Source organism: Eumetopias jubatus, unplaced genomic scaffold (genome assembly GCF_037043125.1).
Source record: "Eumetopias jubatus isolate StellerSeaLion01/CBP00866 unplaced genomic scaffold, mEumJub1_p1.0 scaffold_10, whole genome shotgun sequence".
NCBI classification, from domain to species: domain Eukaryota; kingdom Metazoa; phylum Chordata; class Mammalia; order Carnivora; family Otariidae; genus Eumetopias; species Eumetopias jubatus.
Window position 1 is genome coordinate 97,196,511 of NW_028274816.1, and position 16,189 is coordinate 97,212,699.

General features: G+C 35.9%; 1 protein-coding gene across 1 annotated transcript in view; it reads right to left on the reverse strand.

Moving 5' to 3' along the window:
- The window catches only part of LOC148163371 (uncharacterized), a 143,230-nt gene that overhangs the window by 27,186 nt on the left and 99,855 nt on the right, over positions 1 to 16,189 (reverse strand). Inside the window, exons 20-24 of the mRNA XM_088027057.1 lie at positions 12,455 to 12,559; positions 5,352 to 5,405; positions 4,685 to 4,789; positions 2,866 to 2,919; positions 1,196 to 1,321 (exon numbers count right to left, since the gene is read on the reverse strand). Of these exons, the coding sequence (XP_087883183.1) occupies positions 1,196 to 1,321; positions 2,866 to 2,919; positions 4,685 to 4,789; positions 5,352 to 5,405; positions 12,455 to 12,559 (444 nt within the window). The remainder of the gene's footprint in view (positions 1 to 1,195; positions 1,322 to 2,865; positions 2,920 to 4,684; positions 4,790 to 5,351; positions 5,406 to 12,454; positions 12,560 to 16,189) is intronic.

Here is a 16,189-nt window from a genome sequence, read left to right on the forward strand (position 1 = left end):
TAACAGACTAATTTGTTCTTTTAAATCATTTATAAGCTCTTATAATAACACCCCACTGGGATACTGAACATTTTATATTAAATTAAATATTTTTATTAAATATTTCCGAGAGGAAAGTGTTAAAGCAGATGGTCTATAATCCAATAACTTCCTGTACTGAGGGGATGCCTTTGGAGGAAAAGAAAGAAGGCAAGTGACCCAGTTTAATATCCTTGTCAAATGGTCCTCCAGATAAACAGACTAACGATATTTGCTATGGGAAGAGACTTTATGTTTGAAATGCTCTTAACAGTATGTCTCCGGCTAAGAATCACCTACGGTAGATAGAATCCATAACTTATGAGGCATGGCTCACTGGAAATGTAACATAAGCTATACAACTCTCTGGAGATGTTTCATAATTTAAATGTTTCTATTGTGTAAGGTGACCCTGTGGTCTTCACACAGAGATTTCATCTATTCTGGGTCAGAATGGCATATCCAACATGGGAAGGAAGAAAACTGTGAAGCTGTCCTTGACATCTCAGACCTGTATTTGCCTTTTTGATTACTTTTATCCTTGACATTATTTAGGAAAGCTTGATACTTGATAAGATCTCTGATTCATGTGAGTCTGATTTAACATATCTGATCCCATATGTTAGTTAATTTTTCAAGAACATTAATTTTTATTTTATGTTCCATTTAAGATTTTATAGTTTTCTTCATATGAATCCTATTTCTTATAAAATTCATCCCTAGATATTTTATGGGTTTTGTTGATGTTATAAATCAGATGTTTTTCCTACATCTATTTCTACCTGGTTATTGCTAGCTTAGAGAAAGCAATTAAGTTTTACACATTTATCTTATGTTGAGCCACCTGAACCAAAATGGCTTATTGAAGACTCAATAGTTCCAATAGTTCTAATTTCCTTTAGTTTGTGTGCTTCTTGGGTTTCCTAGATACACAATCATGTCATCTGAAACTAAGGGTAATATTGTGCCATTCCCAATATTATTTAATCTTACTTTCTCACTGAAGTAGCTAGAACCTTTAAAACAATGTTGTGTGGCAGTAACATTAGTAGGCATCTTTGCCTTGTTCCTCACTTTAGGGTTCCCCCGGATTTTGAACATTTATTATACCACTAACTAAATCTAGTGTTAGAGATTGTCATCTACAAGATAGAAAAAATTCCCTTTAGGGACTGACAATAGTATCTATTATCCATACCATCAACAGGTAGATTTTCTTTCAGTTGTGCAAGTTCTTTTTCAGTGAGCTTGATACCCATTTTTTCCAGAAGAGGTATCAGGTTTTTTATACCAACTCTTCCTCCTTAAGAAAGGCAGAAAAGGAACACGAGAGCAACTAAATGATCTAAAACATAAAAAATACATTCGTTCCTTTAAATGTTTTTAATGAGTATGTATAGCTATTTATAATAAAAGAGACAACAAAATATGATTTGTATCTTTGTATTTTATTGCCATTCCTGATAAGACTCTAATTTCCATTTGACTTTTCCAAGAGGACAGAGAAAGTCAGTAGGAACAATGGAAATGGAGTACATTTCCTTAAAACCTATACTAGTGACAAGTCTACATAGAAACGGAGTTCTTAAGAAGGTTACCAGGCTTTGCAACCCCTCTGGAAAACAGTATGGAGGTTCCTCAAACAGTTGAAAATAGAGCTATCATATGATCCAGCAATTGTACTACTGGGTATTTACCACAAAGATACAAATATAGGGATCCGAAGGGGTACGTGCACCCCAATGTTTATAGCAGCAATATCCACAATAGCCAAACTGTGGAAAGAGCCAAGATGTCCATTGACAGATGAATGGATAAAGAAGATGTGGTATATATATACAATGGAATATTATGCAGCCATCAAAAGGAATGAGATCTTGGCATTTGCAATGACGTGGATGGAACTGGAGGGTGTTATGCTGAGTGAAATAAGTCAATCAGAGAAAGACATGTATCATATGACCTCACTGATATGAGGAATTCTTAATCTCAGGAAACAAACTGAGGGTTGCTGGAGTGGTGGGGGGGTGGGAAGGATGGGGTGGCTGGGTGATAGACATTGGGGAGGATATGTGCTATGGTGAGCACTGTGAATTGTACAAGACTGTTGAATCACAGACTTGTACCTTTGAAACAAATAATGCAATATATGTTAAGGAAAAAAAGAAGAAGAAGAAGATAGCAGGAGGGGAAGAATGAAGGGGAGTAAATCCGAGCAGGAGACAAACCATGAGAGATCATGGACTCTGAAAAACAAACTGAGGGTTCTAGAGGGGAGGGGGGTGGGGGGATGGGTTAGCCTGGTGATGGGTATTAAAGAGGGCACATTCTGTGTGGAGCACTGGGTGTTATGCACAAACAATGAATCATGGAACACTACATCACAAACTAATGATGTAATGTATGGTGATTAACATAACAATAAAAAAATAAAAAAGAAAGAAGGTTACCAGGCTTAAAGGCAATTGGCATCTACTCATCTGTTACTTCTAATAGTCCTAACACACAGTAAGAAGTATTTATTTCGTTGCTCAGACTCTAAGATTGGCTGTGTCTGTTGCTGGACAACTTTCCTAATATGGTAAAATGAAGCTAATCCTCTACTTCAGTTTTGCTGCACATATTCAGATATCAGTTATTTATTTGGAAACAAAATCAGGAAAATTTCAAGTATGTTATTTCCTAATAAAGATAAAAGTACAGACACTATTTCTCTGTCAAGTGAAAATATATTGAAAGAAGCAAAAGTAAGGACTAAAAATATGAAGAGTGAGACTGGACTCAAAATCTTATTCAAAGCCTGAAGATTTCAGACAAAAACAATAATACATTAGAATTCTTACTCACTTTTTAAAGACTTCATAGCGTCTAATATCCTATTTTGATACAACTTTCCATCATCTGTTTAAAAAAAAAGGCATTGGTTTACGAAACAGGGAAATTCATAAGGGAATTCATAAGAATAGAATTTATTTCTTATATTCAAAAAGAATAATTTGTCCTAGAATTTTGTTCTGTTTTACCTTTAAGTAGCACTAAAGTTAAGGAATGCTGAAATCTTTAAATGTACAAATGTACACTTTGTCTCACATGGCTATTTTTAGCAGAATTCCATCATGCTGAAATACACACGATCAGGTTGTTTCAAGTGTTTCAAGTATTTCACATCCATTTATATACACATGTTGATGTCCCTTGTCCAGTGTCCATTCTTACATTGGGTTGTCTTTTTACTTAACAAAGAGGTCTTTAAGAAGCTCATTATGTTTTTGTCATACCTGATGCAAATGCTTTTTCTAAACCGTGATTTGCTTTTTTTTTCCTCATGCAGTTTTAAATCTTGTGAATTTATTATTTCTGGGTGTTTGATGGTAAATATTTCTGCAATTGATTCAGAAAAAAAGTGTCCACACGTGTGTGTGTTGGGGAGAGAGAAAGAGAGGGTGTGAATAAATGATAAAACAAATGGGTAAACTGAACAAATTGGTTAATCTTGGTAAAGGGAGTTCTTTGTACTATTCTTAAGACTTTTCTAAGTTTGAAATTATGTCAAAATAAAAATAAAAAGTTAAAATAATAGGAAACAAAAAACCCAACCATCTAAAAATATTAAAATTCTTTTTAAGCAACATTTGGGTCATTGCTTATCTTATCATGGCAGGTTTTCACTGGAGAGTTCAGAGTCTCAAAACAAAATCTATATGATACTAACAGAGCTTTATAAGTTTTTAGTTTAAGCTTTTTATTTTAATATGGTTTGAGACTTACAGAAAGTGGCAAAAATAGTACAAAAAATTCTCATACTCTTCACCCAGATTTTTCAAGTGTTAACATTTTACCATATTTCTTTTATCATCCTTTCTGTATATGAATATTATTTTTTTTTCTGAATGTTTGTAAGTTGCAGACACAATGCCTTTAACCCCTGAATACTTTAGTGTGTATTTTCTTTAAAAAAAAAGTATGCAACTGATGACTCACTAAATTCTACCTCTAAAATTAGTAAGATAGTATATGTTGATTAAATTGAATTTAAATAAAAAAATTAAAAATATACACATACATATATATACACACATATATATACTTCTCTCACACAACCACAGTACAATTATCCAAATAAAAAGATTAAAAGTGGTGCAGTACACTTAACTAATGTACAGAATTTACTCAAATTTCACCAATTTCTCCATTGATGTCATCTATAGCAAGCATTAAGTTGTCATGGCTCTTTATTCTTTTTTTTTTTAAGACTTTATTTATTTATTTGAGAGAGTGAGAGAGAACACAAGCAGGGGTGGGGGAGTGAGAGAGGGAGAGGGAGAAGCAGGCTCCCCACTGAGCGGGGAGCCAAACTCGAACTCGGGGCTCAATCCCAGGACCCAGGGATCATGACCTGAGGCAAAGGCAGATGCTTAACTGACTGAGCCACCCGGGCGCCCCTCTTCATCCTTTAATGTGGGACAATTCTTCAGTCTTTGTATTTTATGATTTTCACATTTTTGGAGAGTACAAAACATCACTTTGTAAAACATCCTCCAATCTGGGTGACAGGTTTTTAAAATAACCCAAAGTTTCTACTTCCCAGTAGTCTTTAGGCCTTCCCTCTCAGGCTTGTACAAAGTCTAGTTGCTAAAAAGGGTCCAACTGCATTTTTTAGGCTTACCCCTAATGGGCAGTGCTTTCACCAGCTTTGTATATTCCGGATCAGCGAGTTCAATCCCCATATTTTTCAGTACATTTTCCAAGTTATCGATATCAACCTTTTCACCTTCAAAAAGTTAGAAATAGGTGTACATATTATTGATGATCCCAAATTTTAAGTTGAATAGCAAAAGTACAATGCAGTCCTCATTCATTACATAGTCTTGAAACCTTAGTTGATCTTTCAATACTAATAGGTAAGGGATTTTTTTTTAATGTTGGGAAAAAATAAATTCATTTCTATTACTGTTCAAATTAATCCACATAGGTGGCTAATGTAAGAAAGTGTTACATGATTTTATTAATAATGTAATTGTTGACAATGTTAACTCAATCCTTCAAAAATCTACAGTGTCATTTATTGTGCCTGACTAGAGTTTCATGCAGGGAATCATTTTATTAGGTAGTAAAGCTCTACAGAATGCAGGATCTTACTAAGATTTAGTCCTGTAGGTATTTTTTGTATTTTTTTTAAATTTTTACTTCCTTTTGCCAAACTTAAATTTATATAATCTAAGACAAAAATTTCTATTGGAGCTAGTGGCAGGATATTGGGAAAACACCACAGAAAAACAGAAATTATTGTAAAGCCTTGGGGGCCCCCAGGATATTACTAATGTATCACTAACCTGTGAAAGATTTCACTGCATCCATTACCTGTTTTATATCAACTTTTCCATCAACTGAAAGACAACATACAAATTACACTCATATGTAACATTAGAGAAGAGAAAATGAGCCAAAAGAATTTAGTAATTATCACCTGCTCTAGAATCTTATTCTATTTTCCCCCTTCATTAGTGTGAAGAAGAAAAAGGTTTTATACCTCACAAACACAGTTAATGTGACATTAACTTTTTGCTTTAAGATATTAAAAATTTTAGTCATAAAAGAATGATATATAAAGGAAATCCCTTCTATCCTAGCTGCTTTTTAGCATTTAGATCTTAGAAAATTATTTACCTACGCTATTGGGAAAAAAATCAAAAATTAATATCTACAATATTTCAGTGTTTTAAGTTTTGAAAATTTCCATTCATGTAAAGTCAGCCCACACTCATTACTTATTCATTGTTACTATTAAACTGAAAAGACTTCATCAACCCTTTAAATTATATGTGCAAGTCGGTAATTATTTAAGACATACTAGAGGTTACACAGACATATTCAGAACATTCCATCCCAAAGCAAAGGAATACACATTCTTCTCTAGTGCCCATGGAACATTCTCCAGAATTGACCACATCCTAGGTCACAAATCAGGTCTCAATCGGTACCAAAAGATTGGGATCATTCCCTGCATATTTTCAGACCACAATGCTTTGAAACTAGAACTCAACCACAAGAGGAAAGTCGGAAAGAACTCAAATACATGGAGGCTAAAGAGCATCCTACTAAAGAATGAATGGGTCAACCAAGAAATTAAAGAAGAATTAAAAAAATTCATGGAAACCAATGAAAATGAAAACACAACTGTTCAAAATCTTTGGGATGCAGCAAAGGCAGTCCTGAGAGGAAAGTATATAGCAATACAAGCCTTTCTCAAGAAACAAGAAAGGTCTCAAATACACAACCTAACCCTACACCTAAAGGAGCTGGAGAAAGAACAGCAAAGAAAGCCTAAACCCAGCAGGAGAAGAGAAATCATAAAGATCAGAGCAGAAATCAATGAACTAGAAACCAAAAGAACAGTAGAACAGATCAACGAAACTAGGAGCTGGTTCTTTGAAAGAATTAACAAGATTGATAAACCCCTGGCCAGACTTATCAAAAAGAAAAGAGAAATGACCCAAATCCACAAAATCATGAATGAAAGAGGAGAGATCACAACCAACACCAAAGAAATACAAACAATTATAAGAACATATTATGAGCAACTCTATGCCAGCAAATTAGATAACCTGGAAGAAATGGGTGCATTCCTAGAGATGTATCAACTACCAAAATTGAACCAGGAAGAAATAGAAAACCTGAACAGACCTATAACCACTAAGGAAATTGAAACAGTCATCAAAAATCTCCCAAGAAACAAAAGCCCAGGGCCAGACGGCTTCCCAGGGGAATTCTATCAGACATTTCAAGAAGAATTAATACCTATTCTCCTGAAACTGTTCCAAAAAATAGAAATGGAAGGGAAACTTCCAAACTCATTTTATGAGGCCAGCATTACCTTGATCCCAAAACCAGACAAAGACCCCATCAAAAAAGAGAATTACAGACCAATATCCTTGATGAACATGGATGCAAAAATTCTCACCAAAATACTAGCCAATAGGATCCAACAGTACATTAAAAGGATTATTCACCACGACCAAGTGGGATTTATCCCTGGGCTGCAAGGCTGGTTCAACACCCGCAAATCAATCAACGTGATACAATACATTAACAGAAGAAAGAACAAGAATCATATGATCCTCTCAATAGATGCAGAAAAAGCATTTGACAAAGTACAGCATCCTTTCTTGATCAAAACTCTTCAGAGTATAGGGATAGAGGGTACATACCTCAATATCATAAAAGCCATCTATGAAAAACCTACAGCGAATATCATTCTCAATGGGGAAAGGCTGAGAGCTTTTCCCCTAAGGTCAGGAACGCGGCAGGGATGTCCACTCTCACCACTGCTATTCAACATAGTATTAGAAGTCCTAGCCACAGCAATTAGACAACAAAAAGAAATCAAAGGCATCCAAATCGGCAAAGAGGAAGTCAAACTCTCACTCTTTGCAGATGATATGATACTGTATGTGGAAAACCCAAAAGACTCCACCCCAAAACTGCTAGAACTCATACAGGAATTCAGTAAAGTAGCAGGATATAAAATCAATGCACAGAAATCAGTGGCATTCCTATACACCAACAACAAGACAGAAGAGAGACAAATCAAGGAGTCGATTCCATTTACAATTGCACCCAAAACCATTAGATACCTAGGAATAAATCTAACCAAAAAGGCAAAGGATCTGTACTCAGAAAACTATAAAAGACTCATGAAAGAAATTGAAGAAGACACAAAGAAATGGAAAAACGTTCCATGCTCATGGATTGGGAGAATCAACATTGTGAAGATGTCAATGCTACCTAGAGCAATCTACACATTCAATGCAATCCCCATCAAAATACCATCCACTGTTTTCAAAGAAATGGAACAAATAATCCTAAAATTTGTATGGAACCAGAAGAGACCCAGAATAGCCAGAGGAATACTGAAAAAGAAAAGCAAAGCTGGCGGCATCACAATTCCGGACTTCCAGCTCTATTACAAAGCTGTCATCATCAAGACAGTATGGTACTGGCACAAAAACAGACACATCGATCAATGGAACAGAATCGAGAGCCCAGAAATGGACCCTCAACTCTATGGTCAACTTATCTTTGACAAAGCAGGAAAGAATGTCCAATGGCAAAAAGACAGTCTCTTCAACAAATGGTGTTGGGCAAATTGGACAGCCACATGCAGAAGAATGAAACTGGACCATTTCCTTACACCACACACAAAAATAGACTCCAAATGGTTGAAAGACCTAAACGTGAGACAGGAGTCCATCAAAATCCTAAAGGAGAACACAGGTAGCAACCTTTTCGACCTTAGCCGCAGCAACTTCTTCCTAGAAACATCGCCAAAGGCACGGGAAGCCAGGGCAAAAATGAACTATTGGGATTTCATCAAGATAAAAAGCTTTTGCACAGCAAAAGAAACAGTCCACAAAACCAAAAGACAACCGACAGAATGGGAGAAAATATTTGCAAATGACATATCAGATAAAAGGGCTAGTATCCAAAATCTATAAAGAGCTTATCAAACTCAACACCCAAAGAACAAATAATCCAATCAAGAAATGGGCAGAAGACATGAACAGACATTTCTCCAAAGAAGACATCCAAATGGCCAACAGGCACATGAAAAAGTGCTCAACATCACTCGGCATCAGGGAAATCCAAATCAAAACCTCAATGAGATACCACCTCACACCCGTCAGAATGGCTAAAATTAACAAGTCAGGGAACGACAGATGTTGGCGGGGATGTGGAGAAAGGGGAACCCTCCTACACTGTTGGTGGGAATGCAAGCTGGTGCAACCCCTCTGGAAAACAGTATGGAGGTTCCTCAAACAGTTGAAATTAGAGCTACTGTTTGATCCAGCAATAGCACTACTGGGTATTTACCACAAAGATACAAATGTAGGGACCCGAAGGGGTACGTGTACCCCAATGTTTATAGCAGCAATGTCCACCATAGCCAAACTGTGGAAAGAGCCAAGATGCCCATCGACAGATGAATGGATAAAGAAGATGTGGTATATATACACAATGGAATATTATGCAGCCATCAAAAGGAATGAGATCTTGCCATTTGCAACGACGTGGATGGAACTGGTGGGTGTTATGCTGAGTGAAATAAGTCAATCAGAGAAAGACATGTATCACATGACCTCACTGATATGAGGAATTCTTAATCTCAGGAAAGAAACTGAGCATTACTGGAGTGGTGGGGGGTGGGAGGGATGGGGTGGCTGGGTGATAGACATTGGGGAGGGTATGTGCTACGGCGAGCGCTGTGAATTGTGCAAGACTGTTGAATCACAGTTCTGTACTTCTGAAACAAATAACGCAACATATTTTAAGAAAAAAGAAAAAGAAGAAGATAACAGGAGAGGAAGAAAAGGGGAGTATGTCAGAGGGGGAGACGAACCATGAGAAATGATGGACTCTGAAAAACAAACTGAGGGTTCTAGAGGGGAGGGGGGTGGGGGGATGGGTTAGTCTGGTGATGGGTATTGAGGAGGGCACGTTCTGCATGGAGCACTGGGTGTTATGAACAAACAATGAATCATGGAACACTGCACCAAAAACTAATGATGTAATATATGGTGATTAACATAACAATAAAAAATTAAAAAAAAGACATACTAGAGGTTAACTGTAGCCTTCAGATATATAATAGATATTCAATGGTTTGTTGTATCAGTTTTAATTTTTTTAAAGATTTATTTAATTTGAGAAAAAGAGTGAGTGAGCATATGGGTAGGGAGGGGCAAAGGGAGAGGGAGGGAGAGAGAGAGAATCTCAAGCAGACTCCCCACTGAGTGCAGAGCCTGATGTGGGACTCTATCTCATGACCCTGAGATCACGACCTGAGCCGAAACCAAGAGTCGGATGCCTAACCAACTGAGCCACCCAGATGCCCCTGTATCAGTTTTTAAAGGGACAATAAAATAGAAATATTACATAGAATTAGCTCACTAAATCAGAATCTCAATTGTACTATGTTTCTAGAAGAGAAAAGCAGCAAAAACATTTTTGCACTTTTATTTTCTGAATATTTACCTATTGTTTGACTAACAGCAGAAGACAAATTTGAAATGTAAACTACATTATTGAGAAAATATAACTAATAAGGGCAATACAAAAATCCATTATGATCTCTGATGGGCATGTTGAGCTAAAAGAAGGTCTTCAAGGCAAAAGTTGACTGGCTCACGTCTAGAATCATGTTTTTCTATATATTATTGTAAATTCAAGCAACAGACAAAATAAGGAAACAAAACACACATGTTGCACTAGTGGATCAAAAATAATGGAAAATAAAAGAGTAATTTAACAAAAGGTCTTCTAGAAGGAGCTTATCTCTGACAGATGGAAAGTAAGAAATGACAAAGATGCCACTGAACAGCATCAGAATAAGGTGAGAAAAAACTGATTTGCCCAATGGGAGTAGCTAGGTAGGAAATGTTCCAGGTGAGGTATTTCTTGGCCTTATTGGAATCTTCTAAGGTTAATATATTCCAGTTCTTGTTCTTCCAGAAGGGAACTGCTTTAACAGTCACACTTCAACTTTACTTAACATTTCTTAAAAACCAGAGCTTGTTTCTAGCTTATTAAAAGGGAACTGAAGCCTAGTATCAGCTCTTGGATGGTGGAGTCTGGCTACCTCATATGGGAATCCCTAAAGCCTTCTAAGGAGGGAGAACATGCCAAACATGCTGGCCCAAATTGTGGATAACTTTACTTTGTGACAAGGGTCTATGAGGCCACAGAAGAGGGGACATACTATTTCTTTCTCTGTATTGTAAATAGCTGAGGGAACATGGTCTCTGCAAATATGAAGCAATTTGGGGTGAAATTTTAATCATTATTATACCCATTAGGGCTTTCTCCCTTATCTATTTCCATTTGACCCTTAAATTCTCTTACAGTCCACAGTCATAGGTCCTGCCCTCTGTACCCGCTTTCCACATTTTTTCTTCTTCCTTGCCTCCCTCTTGGCCCTTCACCAATCCTGGTGACATTCTCAGCAATGTGGAGACTTCACAGTACAAGAAACCACTAACATAGATTGATATAAATGTCAAGAGAAAAGGTTTGTTCTTACTTTAGTATTGGGTCCTTCTTAAAGTTTTCCTAAATGACAGATGTCAAGTAAACATTTTGAAAAGGTTTGCGAATATAATATCATAAGCCTTTAGAGGGACTTAATAATAACAGTAATGATTATAATAATAACAAAATGATGATAATAATAAGCAACTTCATTGAACACTATTATGTGCAAGGCACTGGTCTGATTTAATCCTTATAAAAAACTCTTATTAAGTAGGTGCTATTAATGTACCCCTTTCACAGATGAAGAAACTAAGGCATAGAAACATTAAGGTGACACAAATTTTAAGCAGAAGGATTAGAATTCAAACCTAGTCAGTCTGGCTCCAGAGTCTGTGTTTTTAACCACTGCACTGGTCTGACTCTGAATGATCATTCACCATCTGAGGCTCACCATCAACATCAAAGGAGCGGCCTCACCTAAGATATGTCCCTTCTCAGAGAACAGCCTATATCCAATGACTGGTTGGTGTGAGCACAAAGGCCCAACCCCTGTGGGATCAGCAGAGGCTTCTGTAGCAACTATACTGCCATTGAACTTCCTCTACCCAATCCTGCTTCCCTCATTCCTTTATAGGTATTGTTCTGAGAGTATTCCCCAAGAAACCTCGTGCATATAAACCTCTGCTATAGGTCTGTTTCCTGGGATCAAACAAATAGCAAGTTACGAAGAAAATACACCAACAAGAATTACATACACCTTGTTCATCAATTCTGAAACACGAATAGGGGGGTTAAGAAAAGTCGCAGTTTCCATTGTTCAACCGGGATTTCAAGTTCCTGAACATTAGCATGGACTCATGGAGACTTGCCCAGAAATGTGGGAATCCATAGTGTTAAGAGTAGGAGAAATCACCACAATGGTCTTCCTCTGCAGCAGCTGCCATCTACAGTGGAGAGGCATTACTCCTTACTCCTCTTAACTTTCTATTTTGAATAGCTATGGAAAATATGACCATCACTATTTACTTAAGCAAATTCCTGGTGGCACTTTAATAATTTTCAACTATTATAATTTCGTCCTTCTATTCCTCATCATATTCTACTTCCACCTCTCCTCACCTTCCTCTTACTTTATTTCTTTTACTGTTTCCTCTTTTCTGATTTATTCTTTTTCTCTGCCCTGCCAGCAGTCCTGAGAATTTCCCTGAGCCTAGCACCACAGTGCAGAAAGCTGTCATGAAGTTGATGAGACTGACAGGAGAAAGGATTCTTACTTTAAGCCTATTTTTTCTCTCTAAGTTTTTCTAAAGTGCTTTTTGATTCCAAATAATCATACTCAGGGTTTTTGTAAAAAAAAATGCACATTTTCCTGTGCTCTTGTGGAGGACAGTGATGTTTACATGGTTACCATTTTCTGGAAGATTCTGTGTCAGATCTTTAAGTTCCTCTTCTGTGAGACTCATGCCCATATTTCCCAGAACTATGTCCAGCTTGTTGACATCAACCATTCCTCCTTGGGAAAGAGATGTGTATATAGACAAAATTTAAGGAATCCAAAAAGTGACAAAACCACTAATTCTTTTGTATTATGATTAACCCTTTAGCATACGGGAGTAAGACTCAAGGCTCAGTAAATCTGATAAAAATGATAACAAAAATCAATAACAGGCATAATAATTAAAACCTCTTCAAATAAGTCTGGTTCCAAGGACTAAGCTACATGGGATAAAGTTTTAAAGGGGAAAATTAATTAATTTGAAGGTTACAGTAGTCCCCCCTTATTTGCGGATTAGCTTTCTACAGTGTCAGTTACCCACTGTCAACCATGGTCCGGAAGCAGATATCTTCCTGACCTATCATCAGAAGGTCAAGAGTAGTCTAACGCTACATCACGATGCCTACATCATTCACATCCCCTCATCTCATCATTGTAGGCATTTTACCACCTCATATCATCACAAGAAGAGTGAGTACAGTACTACAAGATATTTTGAGAGAGAGAGAGAGAGAGACCACATTCATATAACTTTTATTATAGTATATTGTTATAACTGCTCTATTTTATTATTGTTGTTAATCTCTTACTGTGCCTAATTTATAAATTAAACTTTATCATAGGAATGTTTGTATAGGAAAAAAAACATAGTATATATTGGGTTCAGTACTATCCATGGTTTCAGGCAGCCACTGGAGGTCTTAGAACACATCCCTTGTGGATAAGGGGAAACTACTATTTAGTCAATTCAGTATTAGAGTCATATGGAGATGACAACTTTTGTATTTTTTTGACCAATAAGTGAAGTTTATTTTTGTTAGCTGAAACTTCAGATTATTTCTACTAATGACCAAATTACCTGCATAGGCTTCATTCATTTTTTTTCTCTAAGTTCAAAAAAATTCCCTAGGAGTACGAGACTTCTTCCCAGCACACAGAAGTAAAAATATAATAGCGAGTTACAGTCTTATGAAGGAGTATAAGATCAATATAGATGCCCAGTGATATTCAAAATTTAATGACTAGGGAAGAGTGGAAATAAAAAACTTGACAGATTGCAGATCTATCTGTACTTTCTCACAATTCTTACTCACCTTTAAGAGACTTAACAGAATCCATTAGCCTATTTTGATAGATCTTTCCATCTGCTGTAAGAAATTGCACAATTAGGGTCACAAATTATGTAGGAATTCACTAAGATAAAATATAAGAGTTATAATTTTAAAAAGATATATTTGATTACTTACACTAGAAATATCCAATTTACTCTAAAACAATGAAATCAAGAAATAAAGAAGATTCACAACGCAGATATTCCACCTACTCATCAACAGTAGAGACAGCTATTCTTGGCTAATGCCCATACTGAAACATATTCTTTTTCATTTCTCTCTTTGACTTGTCTTTCTTCACCTCTAGTGCATACTTTCTGTTTCTCATATTCACAGTTTAATTTTTTTCCCTCTCAGTGGACTTGAAAGTGAAAATATGAATTTTTCCCCCTAATGGCAGGATTCATGACTGCTGTATTTGTTATTCCTAAACTGAGATGGAATTTCTTCATTCTGAGGCAGAGCAAGGTCATACTGAATATTGCAAGATATGTATTCTTTCTTCCATGATCAAATAAAGACAATTTTTAAACTTTTCACAAATATGTAACAGTAAGTTCCCTTAAAGTCTATACTAGTATTTGAAATTCTTACCATTTATTGGTAGATTTTTCAGCAGTGTCAACCATTCCTTTTTTGTGAGCTCTAATCCCATGTTTCCTAGACTATTTCCCACAACACTGACATCAATCTCCCCTCCTTCAAAAACACAAGATAGAATCAGATAAGAACTTTAAGGATGACCTAATTTCAAAATGTGAAAAAAAATCATCTGAGCCTGTTCCACATGAACTTTACTGCTTGATGAAGGCAGAGTGTAACATATCTAATTATATAACCAGTAGCATTCATCTAAATAAATCCCTTCCCTTAACACTATTAAAATGACCCATGTCATATTAATGGAGATAAAATTACACAATTACAAAAAGTGTAGACTATCAACACAAGAAAAGAAGGAGTACATATTTTTCTAGTGAATTAGGATTTTATTAGGATTGATCCAAATAATTCCATCATCAGATTAGACAATGTTTCTGATCATCTTTAAATAATATAATCACCTATATATTTATTAGAGCTTTACTTTACTATTCATTGATTTGATCTAGAATATTTTCCCGCAACATAGGAAAGGTGATATATTAAGGTCAAATTCAAAAAACAAAGAATTTGCTGCCAGGACACAGCACTGAAATTTTATTACTAAAGTGTAGACAATCAAAAGCCTAACTCTAAGAAATTAGATTTAAAAAATTCTATCAAATGAAAGATAAAAAGGTAGAATAAACAAGGAAATAAAAATATCTTTGAAATATAATTTTGAATAAACTTTATACTCTTAGGTTAATATTAACTTCTCACCTGTAAGAGTTTTTACTCCATCCATCAACTTATCAAAATCAACCTTCCCATTACCTATAAGAAAAGGTAAAAATAATAATGAAGTGACCCTGACTTAGAGAAACAAAGTATGAAACCCTTATATTGTGAAAGTCCACTTTTTCTCATTGTGCCCTATGTCAATCTTCAACTTATAAATCCTGGTTTTCAGAAATTCTATAATAGACACATGCCTTATTCCCTATCAGATGTTGGTAAACTATGGAACACTGGCCAAATCCAGCCCACCATCTTTTTTTTTTTTTAAGGTGCATATATCTTTTTACTTTTTCACCAACTATTTTTATATGACCCATGAGCTAAGAATCATCTTTACATTTTTAAATGGTTGAAAAACCCAAAAGGATATTATTTGTGACACATAAAATCTATATAAATTTCAAATTTTCATGTCCATAAATAAAATTTTATGGGAACACAGATGCACTCATTTGTTTACACATTGTTTATGGCTCCTTTTGCACTACAACAGCAGAACTGAGTAGTATGACAGAGATCACGTTGTCCACAAAGCCTAAAATATTATCTGGCCTTTACAGAAACACTGCCAACTCTGCCCTAGATGATGCAGTCTACAGAGTGACAATATATACTTCTGAGTTGTTTAGATTCACCTTACTGTATAAACATGGGAGAAACCATTACTGATGTTGGCCATATTCTATGACCCTGCTCAATTATAATATAGCCATAAAGCCTACCTATCATTGTATAATAAATGGAAAAAAACAATAAAACTTTTATAATCTTTCATATATTCCCAATATAATTTTTTAAAATGTTTTATTTATTTATTTATGAGAGACAGAGAGGCAGAGGCAGAGGGAGAAGCAGGTTCCCCTGCTGAGCAGGGAGCCCAACGTGGGACTTGATCCCAGGACCCCAGGATCATGACCTGAGCCGAAGGCAGACGCTTAACCATCTGAGCCCCCCAGGAGCCCCCCAATATAATCTTTTAAACAAGTCTTCAATTACTATGATAATCGTGGAATGGCTAGTGACACATGACTGGTGTATCTTTGAAGTAAGCGTTAAAGACTTTATTCATCTCGTCATAGGTCAATTTCCCTTCCTTTCTTATTTTCCTCTACTTTTACTTATTTAGTCATTATATATTAGTTACTGACAAGTG